This window comes from Choloepus didactylus, chromosome 11 (genome assembly GCF_015220235.1).
Source record: "Choloepus didactylus isolate mChoDid1 chromosome 11, mChoDid1.pri, whole genome shotgun sequence".
In the NCBI taxonomy this organism is placed as follows: Eukaryota; Metazoa; Chordata; class Mammalia; order Pilosa; family Megalonychidae; genus Choloepus; species Choloepus didactylus.
In genome coordinates this window covers 83,681,726-83,698,313 of record NC_051317.1, presented here as the reverse complement: position 1 = coordinate 83,698,313, position 16,588 = coordinate 83,681,726, and the positions used below count along the sequence as shown (strand labels likewise).

General features: G+C 35.5%; 1 protein-coding gene across 1 annotated transcript in view; it reads right to left on the bottom strand.

The window, feature by feature from the left end:
- Positions 1 to 249: 249 nt before the first annotated feature.
- Positions 250 to 16,588, bottom strand: part of GAPT (GRB2 binding adaptor protein, transmembrane) — a 49,681-nt gene continuing 33,342 nt past the window's right edge. Inside the window, exons 2-4 of the mRNA XM_037799177.1 lie at positions 4,852 to 5,101; positions 2,651 to 2,756; positions 250 to 2,110 (exon numbers count right to left, since the gene is read on the bottom strand). Of these exons, the coding sequence (XP_037655105.1) occupies positions 1,345 to 1,845 (501 nt within the window). The 5' untranslated portion in view covers positions 1,846 to 2,110; positions 2,651 to 2,756; positions 4,852 to 5,101 and the 3' untranslated portion in view covers positions 250 to 1,344. The remainder of the gene's footprint in view (positions 2,111 to 2,650; positions 2,757 to 4,851; positions 5,102 to 16,588) is intronic.

Sequence of the window (16,588 nt, the reverse complement as noted above, 5' to 3'; positions counted from 1 at the left end):
CTTAATTCAGAGCAGCATATAGGCGGGTGGATTTAGAGAGGAGTTATCAGAGCTTAATAACTAGGATGGTAAACATTTGTTTCTTTGTTCATTGTCTTTTCTTCACTACTAGACACTACATGCCAAGGACCCATATTTCTCTTTTTACTATCATACTCCTCCTGCACATTCACCCTTCCCACCACCATGTGCACAGCCCTGTAACACATAGATAGAAAGTATACAATAAATATTCCTTGCATGGATGAAAAATGGGTGAATTTATTAGATTTTTCTCAAAATAATTTAGCAAAATGTACAATTCAATTCATACCAATTTAACAAGTATTGAGTACCTCATATGACAGTCTAGGCATTGAGGATAAAAACACAAATGCAAGGCAGTTCCTTACTATTCATCTGGAAATTTGAGACATTTTCACATGATATTAAGTAATAATAAAATGTGATAGCACAATAAAGAAATAACTGAAATTGTGGAACTGTAACCCATAACAATGTTTGAAATTTGTTCTATAACTACTTGTTAAACTGTACTTTGAAAGTTATTACTTTTCTGTATATATGTTATTTTAAAAATGTTAAAAATTGTGATAGCAGACACTGATATGTTTAAATGTCCAAAGAATTGAACAGGCAGCAAATTCTATAGGAGGTCTGAAAAGAAAAAGGTGAATGTAGGTTTGAAATGATTCAGAAGATTTTTGAAGAAATAATGATCTGCAGCAGGCTTGGAAAGGGGCAGATAAGCAAAATTGCGGAGGTGGGATAAGTTTGGCAGGTTTTGAGGTGATTCTGATGAAAGCAGAGAAATGAGGAATTAGTAGAAATCACTGGAAAAGTAAATTGGACCCAACTGTGGAAAATCAGAAAGTCTGGAGTTTGTATTATGGGTTTTATGTCTTTTGCAAAAAAGGAGGCATTAAAAGTCTTTCAGCAAAGGAGTGATGTGGCCATTGGGGATATTCTTAGAAGCTAAATCTGGAAGAATTCTGGAGAAATGATTGAGTGGATAGAAACTGGAAGCAGGAAGGCCAGTTTTGAGATTGTGACAATTATGAGTCAGAAAAAGAGGGTGGAGGTAGAAATGGAAGAAAGAGATAAATTCAGGTAATTTTTGGAGGAGAGAATCAATATAGCATAAAATCAGATTTAATCCAGAGGCAAGGAGAGTAGATATTCTAGATATTCAATCCTCAGTAACACAGTGAGAAGGTTCAGAAGGATGGAGTTGGAGAGAACATTGCATTTCATCAGAAGAACTTGATTAATAATGGCATTAGTAAAACAAAAGCCCCAGTAAATATTTATCCTCCAAAAAACTAAACCCAGTTTTTGCAAATGTTACAAGTCTGGAAGAATATATATATCTTCATCTTGAGGAGCTTCAGAGGTGCAAGGTTTCTGGAAATTACAATAGTCAGATGATGTCTCATTTCCATAGACATGCTCCTCAAAATTGAATTGTTGTGTGTTTTCGTATAGTTCCTTCTCAGTTTCTTCTTTAGCTTTGGAAGGACGCGTTTCCACATTTTCATAATCATCATGTAGGTTAGTTCCCCTGACAGCAGATCTGTAGTCTTGTGTTTGAGCTGAGATTTTATCCCTTGGACCGACAACATAGGGACTCAAGGAGCGTGGTTTAGTATAGTCTTTTCTCTTGCTTCTTCTTTGCAAAAACCTTGGCAAGGTAAATCGGGTTGAGTTACGGTGCTTCCAGTGCCAAACACATCCAATTCCACAGAATACCAGGAGTGAAAGAAGGAAAATTCCCAAAGAAATGGCCACTGAAGAATTTTCACAGCTTTTCAACATTTCTTCACAGACAATATTGTTCAGTGGCATGGTGGTGTACTTAATGAATGCACGGGTACAGACCAATGTAATTCTCTGTAGCGTTGTATAGTTCAATAATTTTGCAAGCTCTGTTAGGCAATTCCTTTTCAGATCTGAAAGAATATTATCTAGCAAAGTTCTGAAGCAATTAGAGGAGGGATTGAGTAAACTCAGTTTTGAAAGATGGTTCTCTGTAGCTGATGCTTTTTACATTACAAACATTAATGTATAATTGCACCATATGGGGGGATTTTATTCCATTCCACTTCTTTTTCTATCAACGAATCACAAAATAAGCAGAAATGAATGAAAGGTAATAGCAGAGAAGAAAACTCAAAGAAAGGAAGGCTCAACAATCTACCGGGCAGAAACCTGCTATACACTAAAATATATTAATTGAATATTTATTAAACAGCATAATAAAAAATTACCAATTTCTTTCAATACATTGAGCACCAACATTTATTTTATTCTGGCTTCAATATAAAGCACAGTACTAGCTGTTGTGAGAAGATTAGAAGATTAAATTAGAAGCACCTGTCCTTGCTCAAGCTCAAGTAGTTACATTAGTTTTCAATATGGTTGTTGACAATAAGGCCAACAATTTTCAAGTGAAAGACAATGTTCTGTACTCAATAGGAGGAGAGGGAAAAGAGCTTACATGTACAATCATTTCCATTCCTACCACCTCCTCATTGAAGTCTTGCCCATCCCTATTTGGAATGGACAATGACCATATCATTTACTTAGTCACTCATTCCTTCATATGCCTATATTAATTAGTCCATTTTCTATTAAAGCATGATCACCTTACCTTATGGGGAATTGTGTTTCTAGGAAATTGTGTGACTTCCTACTAGCTGAATGGTGAGCTGAGATCAAGTTTCTTCATTTTTATATTCCTAGAGAATGGCATTCACCTAAGACAGAAATGTCACTCAATCAATATTTATTGAATGAATGATTAACAAACAAATGACTCCAAATTTCAGTATCTAATTGCTTAAGTTGATGGTTTAAAACTCAAGATATGTCTTCTAAATAGTGTAGATGATATTTAAAAGATGAGAGAAGCCCTTTGAAGCAAAAACATATATATCTCTTTGAAAGTCTTCCAATTTACCATTTTTCTCATATCTTCCAACAAATAGCTTTCATTCAGTTAAGATTTTTAGGGTGTTTTCAGTCAATAGTTTAAAATGGCAAAGAGGAGAAAAATGGGAAGTATTCAACCAGGCTGAATGTTCTATTACGATTTTATCATCAAAACATTATTAGTGAATGTTTTCAGCCTGGATGTAGAAATAATTACATCAAATGTAGTAATGCCGTGGCATGATCATAACCTATGAATGTTATCATCAATAATCTATATTGAGAGTTTAGTTTGGGTCAGCTTTTAAACACTCTTACATGGATTATCTCATTTAATCCTACAGCTGGCTTAGGAAGTAGATATGATTCCTATCACCATTTTATACATGAGAAAAGAGAGAATTAAAGACATTAGATCAATTCCCTAACAGTTAAGAAATGACTGAACCAGAATTCAAGTAAAATTTTCCCTAAAATATTATTTTTGCCCAAGTATCTGTAAATTAAGTATGTCCATGACTAAATTTGATTAGCTCTGAGGTTTTTGAGGGCTGGAAATCATGTCATATTTATCTCTGTATCACCACCACCAGCACCAGGCACAGAATAGAGATTTATTGAATATTTGTTGAGTGAATAAAGCAATCTGCTTCTAGAACAACAATAGTAAAGATAAATAAGGAAAAGAAAGCCCACCAAGTTTTGTGCCCTTCCCTCAGTGAGTACTCGTGAATGATAGCAAGCCTTTCTAAATTTCATCAAGGTAGAATATATCAATGTGCAAATTTTCAGTTTGGCATTTCATGAGATACCAAATTGAATAACAGGCAGTTAATTTTAAAAATGCTTTTGATAAAAATGTGGAGACAGACACTCCTCATCTAGACACCTTTTAATCTCCTTGGAATTTTTAGGGTTGTTTTGGGGGTGAGAACTGTGTAGTTTATCACATAAGATTTACAGTCTGCAGCATCCCTCCTTTATAAGGCCAGACACAATTCTGTGTTCAAGGGCAAAAAGTTTTGCAAATGAATTAACCATTACGACCTCACTTCCTTTTCTGAAACAGATGAGAACTGATCATATGCACTATGTTCCATGGTGTAAATTATTACTTATTTAAATAGTTATTCACAGGCATATTTGAACTCATTTTCAAATACTGATTAAAATAGGTACTAAACCTTCAACAGAAGCGGGAGTGGAGTATGCAGAAGATTAGCTACTGCCCCCTCAGCAGCTAAGAATAAGTAATAATTTTCTCTTTGAACTTCCAAAAGGATAATTTATTTTTATCATCTATGTTTTCTATGTAGGGTAGACATGCTAATACATTCCAAATATTAAACTACTTTGTCTATGAGGTGTCCACAGATATAAAAACAAGAAGACAGTTTAAAGGAAAAGAAAGTTATCCTTTACTTTTCTTCAAAACAACTTTATAGGAGAAACCCTGCATGATATAAACAAAGACCTATTATAATGAAAAATACATTTTAAATAACAACTCTTCAAATATAGTTTAACCCCTAGATAAATCTCTCTTTGCCCAGTTTTGAAGAAAACTGTCTCTTTGTTTTTGTTTGGGAAAGCAGTTCCAACAGGTAAACTAACAATTATTAATTTGTTTAAAATCACAGATTTTAAAAGTTTTCAAAGTCCATGGCTGCTTTTCAGTTCGGAAACAAGGCAACAGCCAAGTATAATCTTACACTCTTGAGCATATATAATTGTAAAGAAACATTAACATTACTCTCAAACAGTTTGTAAATTTTCTTTTCTTTTCTTTTTTTTTTGATGACTACCTGAGGCAATTTTCTAAACACTGAGTTTGATAACATAAAAAGACATTGATTAATTAAAAATGAGCTTGTTTCTTACAGTTTTTCATTGCCCATACACCTTAAATCAGATTCTTACCTTCCTCAAGATTGGTAGGCCAAGCTCTCTCTTTAGTCTTTTTGGTTATGTTTTAAGCCTACTTTGTTGTAGTACTTGTTTCCTCTTTTTCACTTCCTTCTTTACCTCCTCTTTTCAGATTATTTCATACTTGCAAGGTTTCCTGGCTCTTGAGGAAGTTCTTAACAGATGCACCAACATTAAGATAAATGGCATGAATTTTTAAATAAGAAAGTCTGGACCTTCATCTTCATCAAGTAACAATTTCCAACTATATTAGAAAATGATATGTGAAGACAAGATGATTTTTATTAGAGTAGTATTTGCATTTCTCACTTGGAATCAATAAGTCATTTCACTCATACTTAAAACTTTAAAAATAGAAAGACTCTCAATGTAGTAACACAAAGGTTTTGACTTATTTGTTTGTTTGTGTGATTTCTAGAATAGTCCTCAACTGAAATACCATGTGCCAATGCCCCCAAGTTATATTCATAATTGCTAAACTAGTGTCCTAATTTGGGTTCAGAAAATGTTTATGCTCTTTTAAGTTGATTAGAACAGAATTTCCCAATGTTTATTCTGAGGCACACTACTTCTGCACACTACTTCTGGGATATGCTAGTAGGTTTCCAATCAAGTAAATTTGGGAAATACAGCTTTGGGGATTCACAAGGCTTGCCAGCATATTAAAAGCTCTGAGCAGGCTACAGCAAACAAAACAAGCCACATCAGAAAGAAAAAAATGGTTTAACTTTGCCTAATAATATTAGCCAGCATGTTCTGAGCACTTACTAAGTATTCTAAACCCTTGCACTTACTAAGTATTCTAAACCCTTTGTGTAATACTCAGTAAATCCTGACAACAACCCTATGGGAAAGACACTTTTACTATACCTATTTTTACAAAGGAGGAAATGGAAGCATAGTAGATGAAATAATCACTCACCCAATGTGGTCTGGCAGTCTGCCTCCAGCACCTGTGTGCTAAACCACTAACTACACTTGCCACCTTGCTACCGTTTATTCAACAGCAGCTCTCGGACACCAGCTCCATGGAATATAAAAATGGAAAACGCTGAACTAGAGAGATGATAGATGAGAGAATAAAGTAATGGGAATTTACCTTTTAAATTGTATTACAGCTTTTTCAACCATAGAGGAATAACTTTGTGTAAGTTGGTTTAAAAGAAGATCTAGTTACTGAAATTGAAATAGATCATAAGATGGACAGTATTATCAATATTTATTTGGCACTGACATGTGCCAAGCTCTCTTGGGGCATTTAAAGCCTAGAAGAAGAAGTAGCTGGGTCCATAGATCAATTCAGATCAAGGGGATAAGTACTAAGAAAGAACTGGTAGTGCACAGAGTACAGTGAGAGTAAGGTAAAGAGGAATCCAATTCAGGGCATTGAGGGAAGGCAAAGCCTGAGCTAGGCCTCATAGAGTAAGGAGTTAATCAAGGCAGAGAGAGTAGGAGTGTTTCAGAAAAAGATCCAGGAGTGAAGAAGGTTATGAAGTTGTGCAGCCATTAACTTCAACTGATCTGCAGTCACCAGTATGGTTAACCAACCCTCCATAATTCAAACGCACACACACACACACACACACAGACACATGCAATTATTACAGTATGTGATCTTTCTAGAAGTCAGAGCAACTGGATATTCATCCAGATTTTGCATTTAAACTTAGGGAAATTATTTAACCCCCATCATTTTATCTAAAATCTATCTAATTCTATAGAAAAATAAAATGGAGAGATATTGGCTGAACTTTTCCTTCTGATAGCAATTTTTTAAAAGTAATAGATTAAATCATTCTGAGTTTTTAAAATAAGTGCTGTCTATATACATTCAAAACAGAATTATTGCATAATTATCATTTGCATTAATCAGGTATTAGCTCTAGAATTCTGTTCTACTTCCCAATCTTTGCCCTAGCAAAACAAATTTTTATTATCTTCTTACATTTCCCTTTTTATCAAATATTTCTTAGAGAAGCTGTAGGTTTATAGAAAAATAATGCAGAATACAAAGAGTTTCCATATAGCACAGACACACACACTTGTTATTAACACTTTGCATTAGTGTGGTAACTTTGTTACAATTGATGAAAGAATATTATTATAAATGTACTCTGTGGAGACACGGAAGGCCCCCTGGCTTAACAAACTATAGAGCAGGGCCTGCCCAAAGCTATAGATGTCTGAAGGCGGACACTGGAGCTAGGGAAAGGCCAAAAGCCTTTCATGTCTGAAAGCAGACAGCAATTTAGATGAGGGAATAATCTCTGAGCTCTTGCTGGGCTCCTTCCGTGCTCCTGTCTCCTGCCCCCTGCCCCCTGCCCCTGCTGTTTCCTGTCTAGCTCCCAAAGAAATTGTCCCTTGAGACTAAAGATATGTAAATAAACCTCATGGCTTTGGAGAGAATGTACCCCTCCCTGATATACCTGCAGACAGTCACGTAGGAGACTACTTTGTATGCTCTAAAGACCTGTAGAAATAAGTAGAATAAAACTTTCTTTTTGCATGGACACTGAGGACGGAGTTGTGCTCCTGTTCTTTCACAGTACTCAACTCTATTAATTATAATCCATAGTTTATATTACACTTCACTGTTTGTGTTGTACAGCCCTATGTTTCTTTAAAATTTTATTCAAGTAACATATATATAACTTAAAATTTCCCCTTTAATCACATTCAAGTATACAATTCAGTGGGGTTAATTACATTGACAATGTTGGGCTACCATCACAACCACCCATTACCAAAACTTTTCCATCACCCTAAACAGAAGCTCTGTAAAATGTAAGCATTAACTCCCCATTCCCAACCCAACCAAGCCCTTGGTAACCTTTATTCTAATTTCTAACTTTATGAATTTGCTTAATTATTTCATACTAGTGAGATCCTACAATATTTATCCTTTTGTTTATAGCTTATTTCACACAACATGATATCTTCAAAGTTCATCTTACTGGAATATCAGAACTTCACTACTGTTTACAGTTTAATAATATTCCATTGTATATACTTATCACATTTTATTTATCCATTCAACTGTTGATGGACATTTGGGTTGCTTCCATCTTTTGGAAATTTTGAATAATGCCACTATGAACATTAGTGTGCAATATAACTAGAGTGGGATTTCTGGGTCATAAGGTAATTTTACACTTAACTTTCCAAGGAACCACCAAACTGTCTTCCACAGTGGCTGTACCATTTACATTCCCACCAGCAGTGCATGAGCATTCCTATTTCTTCACATACTCTCCAACAATTATAATTTTCCATTTTTTTAAAAAACAGTAGCCATTCTAATGAATGTGAAATGGTAGTTCATTGTGGTTTTGATTTGCATTTCCCTAATGGCTAATGATGTTGAGCACATTTTCATGTGCTTTTTGGTCATTTGTAAATTTTCTTTGGAAAAATATCTTTTGAAGGCTTTTGCCCATTTTTATTGTGTTGATTGTCTTTTTTGTACTGAGATGTAAGACATCTTTATATATTCTGGATATCTGATATGTGGTTTCCAAATATCATGTCCTTTTCTGTAGGTTGCCTTTCACTATCATGATAAAGTCCTTTGATGCACAAAAGTTTTTAATTTTGATGAAGTCCCAGTTATCTATTTTTTCTTTAGTTGCTTATGTTTTGGTGTAAAGTCTAAGGTGTGCCTAACCCAAGGTCCAGAAAATGCTTCCCTATGTATTCTTCTAGGAGTTTTGTAGTTTTGGTTCTTACATTTAAGTCCTTTTCCTTGATGAGTTAATTTTTATATTATGTGAAGTAGGGATCCAATTTCATTCTGTTGCATATAGTTATCCAGTTTTCCCAGCACCATTTGTTGAAGATGTTATTCTGTCCCCATCAAGTGGACTTGGGACCCTTTTCAAAGACCAGTTGGCCTTGAGGGTTTATTTCTGAACCCAAAATTTAATTTCATTGATCTGTATATCTGTCCTTGTGCCAGTCTAACACTGTTTTTATTACTGTAGCTTTATGATTAGTTTTAAAATAAGGAAGTGTGAGTCCTCCAAATTCATTATTCTTTTTCAAGATAGTTTTGGCTATTCAGGGCCCCTTACCCTTCCAAATAAATTTGAAAATTGGCTTTTCAATTTCCAAAAAGTAGACTATTGAAATTTTGATTGGGATTGTGTTGAATCTGTAAATAGTTTTGGATAGAATTAACATCTTAACAATATTTAGTCTTTCAGTAAATGAACATGGAATGTCTTCCCATTTATTTAGCTCTTCTTTGATTTTGTTTAGCAATGTTTTGCAATTTTCTGTCTATAAGTCCTTTACATCCTTGGTTTTATTAATTCCTAGATATCTGATTCTTTTAGTTGCTATTGCATATGGATTTTTTTTTCTTGACTTCCTCTATAGAGTGCCCATTACTAGTACCAGAAAGACTACTGGTTTCTGTGTGTTGCTCATGTACCATGCCATTGTTGGATTTGTTTATTAGCTCTAGTAGTTTTTTGTGGATTTTGTTGTGGATTTTCTGTATACAGGGTAATGGCACCTGTGAATAGTGAAAATATTACTACTTCCATTCCAATTTGAATGCCTTTGGTTCTTTTACTGCCTAATTTCTCTGGCCAGTACAATGATGAATAACAGTGGGGACAATGGGCATCTTTGTCTTGTTCCTGATCTTAGAGGAAAAGCTTTTCATTCTTTCACCATTGAGTATGATGTTAGCTATGGGTTTTTCATATATGTCCTTTATCATGTTGGGGAAATTTCCTTCCATTCCTAGACTATGTATTTTATCAAGAAGGAATAATGGATGCTGTCAAATACCTTTTCTGCATCAACTGAGATGATCATATGTTTTTTTCCTTCATTCTATTACTGTGGTGCATTATATTAATTGATTTTCTTATGTTGAACTACTCTTGCCTACCTGGGAAAAATCCTATTTGATCATGGCATGTAATGATTTTAATGTGCTTTGCATTCAGTTTGCTAGCATTCTGTTGAGGACTTTTGTATCTATATTTATAAAGGATATTGGTTTGCTATTTTTTTCCCTTGTGCTATATACACTTGGCTTTGGTATTAGGATGATGTTGACCTCACAGAATGAGTTATGAAATTTTCCCTCCTCCTCAATTGTTTGGAATAGTTTGAGCAGGATTGATATTAATTCTTCTTGGTATGATTGGTAGAATTCACCTGTGAAGCCATCTGGTGCTGGGCTTTTCTTTGCTGGGAGGTTTTTGATTTCTGATTCAATCTCTTTACTAATTATTGGTCTGTTGAGGTCCTTGATTTCTTCTTGAGTCAGTGTAGGTAGTTTGTGTGTTTCTAGGAATTTGTGCATTTCATCTAGGTTATCTAGTTTTTGACATCTAGTTGTTCACAGTATCTTCTTATAAACTTTTTTTATTTCTGTGGGGTCAGTAGTAATGACCCCCTTTTATTTGTAATTTTAGTTATTTGTGTCTTCTCTCTTTTTTCTTTGTCAGTCTAGCTAAAGTTTTGCCGATTTTATTGATCTTTTTGAAAAAAACAACTTTTGGTTTTGTTAATTCTCTCTATTGCTTTTTACTCTCTATTTTATTTATCTCCACTGTCATTTTTGTCTTCTTTCTTTTTGCTTGTTCTGGGTTTAGTTTGCTCTTCTTTTTCTAGTGCCTCCAATTGTAAGGTTATGGCTCTGATTTGAGGTCTTTTTTCTTCTTTGCTGTAGGAATTTAGAGCTATAAATTTCCCTCTTAGTACACCATTACTGCATCCAATAAGTTTTGGTGTATTGTGTTTTTGTTTTCATTTGTCTCAAGATATTTCCTTATTTCCCTTGTAATTTCTTCTTTGACCAATTGGCTGTTGAAGAGTGTGTTGTTTAATTTCCACATATTTGTGAATTTTTCAGTTCTTCTTCAGTTATTGATTCCTAGCCTCTGCCTGAAGGACAAGTTCTGGGAGGATGAGACAGAGATGAATTTCCTTGTTCAGTCTTTTATGCTGCTACCAGATAGATTAGCATTGACATATAGGCACCCTGGTATGTGCATAAGGGTTTCTGTGCTTTCTCTGAAACAGGACTAGGGACTCACAATGGAAGTGCAGGCTGGCTCCACAGCATACCAGGGAGAGGGTGAGAAAGAGGCCATGACCTTCTCTTACAATTTTTAAAGCTGCATTTTCTTGATTTGTCACTCTCTCAGTTACTTCAACCATTCAACTATTTTCCAGACTTTTGTCCAAAGATGGCTCTGTGAGTTTTTGCTATTTCTTCAAAGATCTGTGGGGGAAACTCATCCTGAAACATCTTATGTCACCACCTTGGTCAACTAGAAGCCTACATTTCCCTTTTTACTTACAGCTACAGTGCCTAGGTTTGTTTTTCATCCTTTCTGATCAGCAACCACTGTACTTGTGATTTAATTTACTAGTAGTTTCTTCTGTATCCCTTGGTATCTATTTTCATAATGTGCTTTTTAAGGTACTTGAGCCTAATATTAGTGATGGTGGACATGGACAAATGTTTATGTGTCTGTGGATTTGAAAGATTTTGATTAATGAAACTTCTTGGATATTCTGTAATGTGCCTATAAATCCCATGCCTTGTTAAAGGCACTGTGGGAATCTACATGTTGACTGAAGGTGTTACGTGAACTTGGAAAAGGTAATATATTTATTAGCTAGCAAATTCATCAATACTGATTGGTTTATGTGATTAACCAAATTCAATTAGAGATTTAAATAAGTCACCACTTTCCAATCAGTAGTATTTTATGAGGTGGACAAAGAGTTATGAAATTTTAAAGTGAGGATAAAAATGAGTAGCCAAAGGGAAGGGGAGAAGGCAAGCATAAGAAGAAGTCAAATTAAAGCCATTGTTGCTTTACGGCCAATCCTGTTAGCAACTGGCAAATTTAAACCATGTAATTTTGGGTGAAGGAGGATGGGTTGGCTTTTACTAGAAGGGATCCCAGATATTATCTAGTCAAGAGATTTCCAAATCTAAAAGTGTATCAAAATCACTTATGAAGCTTTAAAAAAATACAAATTCCTAGAACCCTGATGATTTTACTTCATTTAGTCTGGAGTAGTGCTCATGGACCTATATTTTTAAAGTCAAGAACTAAAGTTAAGGATTTTCTGGATTAGAGAAATGGGGATTACACAGTCTGGGACAGGGGGGATTTTTACTTTTTATCTTACACTCTTCTGTATTGTTTGATCTTTTCCTATTAACAGGTTACATTTTGGCAACAAAAACAAACTTCAAAATATCTCCAGATAATTTTGATTTGTGGCCATTTTTGGAAACACTTGATCCTGATGAACCCTCTGGCAGAGGTCCAGAGAAGTGATGTGATTTACTCCATATCCTCTAGCCTAGGCAATAAAAACCTAGCATGGATATAAAAGCCCAGGCCACCGAATCTGACCAAGCATATTTCCACTATTCCACACTGTCTCCTTGAGGAACAGATGTAAAGAAAGTCTTTGGATACCTCTTTCAATAGTCCTTTTTTTTCCTGTTAAATTGCAATATATATGATAGGAAGGTAGAAAGAGGAAAATGAGAACACAAAACTCATCATGAGGATGATAAAGGGTAAACCATGAAAGATGGACCCTTTTAAGCTATAAAGTCTACTACCCCAACATTCTCTAAGGCCTAAAGTGATGGCACATCTGACATCTAATAAAGTCATATTGTGGTCTAGGGTTAAAAAAGAGGAAACTGGAAGAAAAACAAAGTAAAAGGACCTGAGGAATTCCATTTCTAGGTATACAACACTTGTGCTGGTTTGTATATTTTATGTCTCCCAGAAAGAACCATGTTCTTTGATGCAATCTTGTGGGAGCAGATTGATTAATCTTTTTGAATAGAGTGTGACATTTTGATTGGATGTTTCCATGAGATATGACCCACCCAACTGTGGGTGATGATTTTGATTGGATAATTTCCATGGAGGTGTTACCCCACCCATTCAGGGTGGGTCTGAATTAAATCACTGGAGCCATATAAATGAGCTGACAAACAGGAGCAACTGAGAGTGACATTTTGAAGAGCCGCTGCAGCTAAGAGAGGACAAAACACCCCAAGAACAACACTTGGGAGAATGCCATTTTGAAATGCAACCTGGGAGCAAGCAGATGCCAGCCACATGCCTTTCCAGCTAACAGAGGTTTTCCGGATGCTAATGGCCTTTCTCCAGGGAAGGTACCCTTTATTGATGCCTTACCTTGGACATTTTATGGCCTTAAGATTGTTACTTTGTAACCAAATAAACCTCCTTTATAAAAGCCAATCCATTTCTGGTGTTTTGCAAAAGGGCAGCATTAGCAAACTGGAACAATACTCAATGGAAATGAGCACAGTTTATGTTTATAACAACTTTATTAATAATATCCCAAAGATCTGGAAACAAAAATAAAATTGGTTAAAAAAGCATGGTAAATTCATAGAATGGAATACTACACAACAACGAAAAAGAAAAACTACTGATATACACAACACCATGGGTGAATCTCATAAATATAATGTAGAATGTAAGAAGCCAAACACAAAAGAGTACATACTGTATGATTCCATTTATATAATATCAAAAATAGTAAAACTAATCTATGGATTTATGATGACAAAGGTCAGAAAAGTGGTGGTTACAACAGACTCAGATGCTAAAAATGTTCTGTATCTTGATTGTTGTGATTGTTTCACAGATGTGTGAATATGTAACCATTTATCAAGCTGCAAATTTAAGATTTGTGCACTTTTATGCAAATTATATCTCAATTAAAAATAGAAATTGGGCACTAATAGGGAAAATTATTTTAGAAAGTCACAAAAAACTTGAGATGATCAGACATATTTTTTTACTTAGTCAAATTACCATTTTCATTGGCAAGCTTGTTTACTAGTTTAAGTGGTGGAATAATTAGCTAAATTATAGATAGACTTTGAACTAGATGATTTCTAACTACTATCTGGAGTTTCCTGAGTCTGGAAGTGGGTAAGGCTGGTGGTAAGGAAGATGGAAGTTATTAGTGAATCTTGAACTTAGAGTCAAAGTGGGGAACTGTACTTTCTGGGATCATGAACATGGTCTCTTATTGATACACCTTGTCTTACTATAGAGATGTGTGCCACACCACACAAAAACATGTGCAACTTAAAAACACATAGGTGCAAAGCAATTTTTCCTAAAAGAAATAATTCTGGGAACTTGAGTAACACTTCTCTGCATCTTGTTGAATTCATCTATATGGCAACAATCAACTGGGTTCCTCCACATCTAACAAGTACAAATGTAAAAACAGTCATCATCACTATCAGAAAAGGATGTTTGAAATTAGTTTTCATGTTTAGCATATACTTCCTTTCAGTCCTTTTCTTCATAAGTCTTTCCTAATTGTAATGCAGGTCAGATAACATGACTTGAGGCTTGCTTCAGCTTCCCCAGCTCTTTCCCCTTTTGTTCCTTTAGATAAAGATAAGTGGACACTGGGAAAATTGAGTAACCACTGATTATGAAAAAAGTAAATTTGAAATCATTTGACCTCTTCCTGAATAAAATTGAAAGCAACAATCAACATTCCTATAACAGACAAGCCACCCATCATAGACTGTGTATCCAATTTCACAAGTCAGATAACTAATAAACTATTTCAGCAGAGCTTTTGAGTAGAGTACTGAAAATGAGGATGAATAAAAGACACCAAATCAGTTATTGCTTGATTCTGCCAACTTCTTCAGTGAATATAGAGAGGCTTATTATAACATATAATTTTAAAATAGTTGGGCATATTTTGAAACTGTATACTGTAATCAGGCTGGATTTGAGAACTACTGGATAGCACAGGCTTTTCCCCCTTTCAACAGCATCAATCCTTATTACCATTCCAAACCTATGGGGGGAAGGAGGCTACCTGTCAGAGCAAAACATGACTCTGAGTCCTTTCTTTAAGACCCTGCAGGATATCCATTGTATAGTGACTCTGTGTGAGAAGTTAAGGGAGGCAGAGAACAGTAATTGTCATTATTGTCTTCAGTGTCTATGCGTGGCTGACATTTACTAGCTTGGGCCAGTCATCCATTACAAAGCAACTCAATTTCCTCATCTGTAAAATGGATTTTAAAGGGTCAGTCGTTCTTAACTCTAGTTGCTCATTAGCATCTTGTAAGGTGCTTTAAAAAATAATGATGCTTGTGTCCCAGGTCATAGAAATTAAAGCTAAATCTCTGAGAGTGGAACTTGGGCATCAGTTTTTTTTTAAAACTTCCCCAAGTGATTAAAAGTTCCCAGACAGCCAGTATTGAAAAGCACTCAGGTCTTTTTTGAACTAGTAGTCCATGACCCTGTGCTGTATCATCTTGGTTAAGCGACTTAACTCTTTAACTTCAGTGTAAAAAGGGAACTTGAAAGACAGTGTTGAAAGAAGAAGCAAATACTAATCCAGGAAGTGTCCAAAGGTCATGAGAGAAATAAATGTTATTTAAAAATAGGAAGTTTTACTAGTTAAAGTATTACTGATAGTTCACATTAATTGAGCATTTGAACATGTGTCTGGCAGTTCTCTGATCCTTTTACCTGGGTTACATTTTTTAATGCTCACAACAAGCACAGGGGTGGGTATTACTCACTCATTTAAAAAGGAGGAAACTGAGACCTAGACAGTTGAATTACTTGCTCAAAATCAGAAAGCTTTTAGGTGACAGAGCTTGAATTCAATCAGACCACATGACTCGAGGCTAGAGCCTGTGCTTTTAAACTCTCTTGTACTATGAACTGCCTTTCTACTCTTTAATTGCATACCAAGTTCCTGTGATGAAGTTCCAGATAACTGCTTTATTCCAAATTGAGTACAGTTGGTCAGTGGAGTTCCTATCTATTTCAGAATATTTGATCAGAACTGAAGATGGTGGTCTTGACTGTGGAGTGTTGGTAGGTTTCACTGGCTGGTGACGAGCCCTTGTCTGAATTTAAAAAAAGTATGAGTGTTTTAAGCAAGTAATAGAGGAGAAACAAAAATGAGAGGCTGAGGTAAAGATTCATGACACCCATGAATCATTCACAGAAGGCAAGTCACTTCCTCAAAAGTGGGGCCTGAGTAAGAAGACCCTTACTATTATGTAAAATAGATGGGAAAGACCTCATGTTTAGCTCTGAATGACTTAGTGAGCTGCTCCAAATACATTCTACTTCTCTGCATATGCAAAGAAATGTCCTTATTCCAGATTACTTCATCTTGTACTGAATAGCCACAGTAGACTCTTACCTGGTCTTCCTCATCTAACCCTTGTCATCTTATAATCTGCTTTATCCTTAAAGCTCACAGAGTGATATTTATAAAATAATAAATCAGATCATATCAGTCCCCTGCTTAAGACCATTTAGTGGCTTCCTATAGTCCTAGATTTAACACCCAACCCTTACTATGGGCTACAAAGCTCTCCATGGTCCATGATCTGGCCTCTGTCTCTTACTATTATCTCCTCCAGCTTCACCTGTCACTCAGTGGACTCCAGCTACACTTGCCTTCTTTCTGTTCCTTTAACACATTGAGCTGGCTCCTGCTTTAGACCCTTGCATTAGCTGTTCTCTTAACCATCATGTTCTTCTGCCAGATCTTTCCATGCTTGCATCCTTCTTGTAATTCAGGCATCCCGTTAAATGTCCCTTCCTTTGGAGGCCTTCCTTGACCATCACAATCTGGAGTACACCCCTAAGGCCACTGTCACTCACTCCCTCACCACCCTGTTTTATTTTCATTA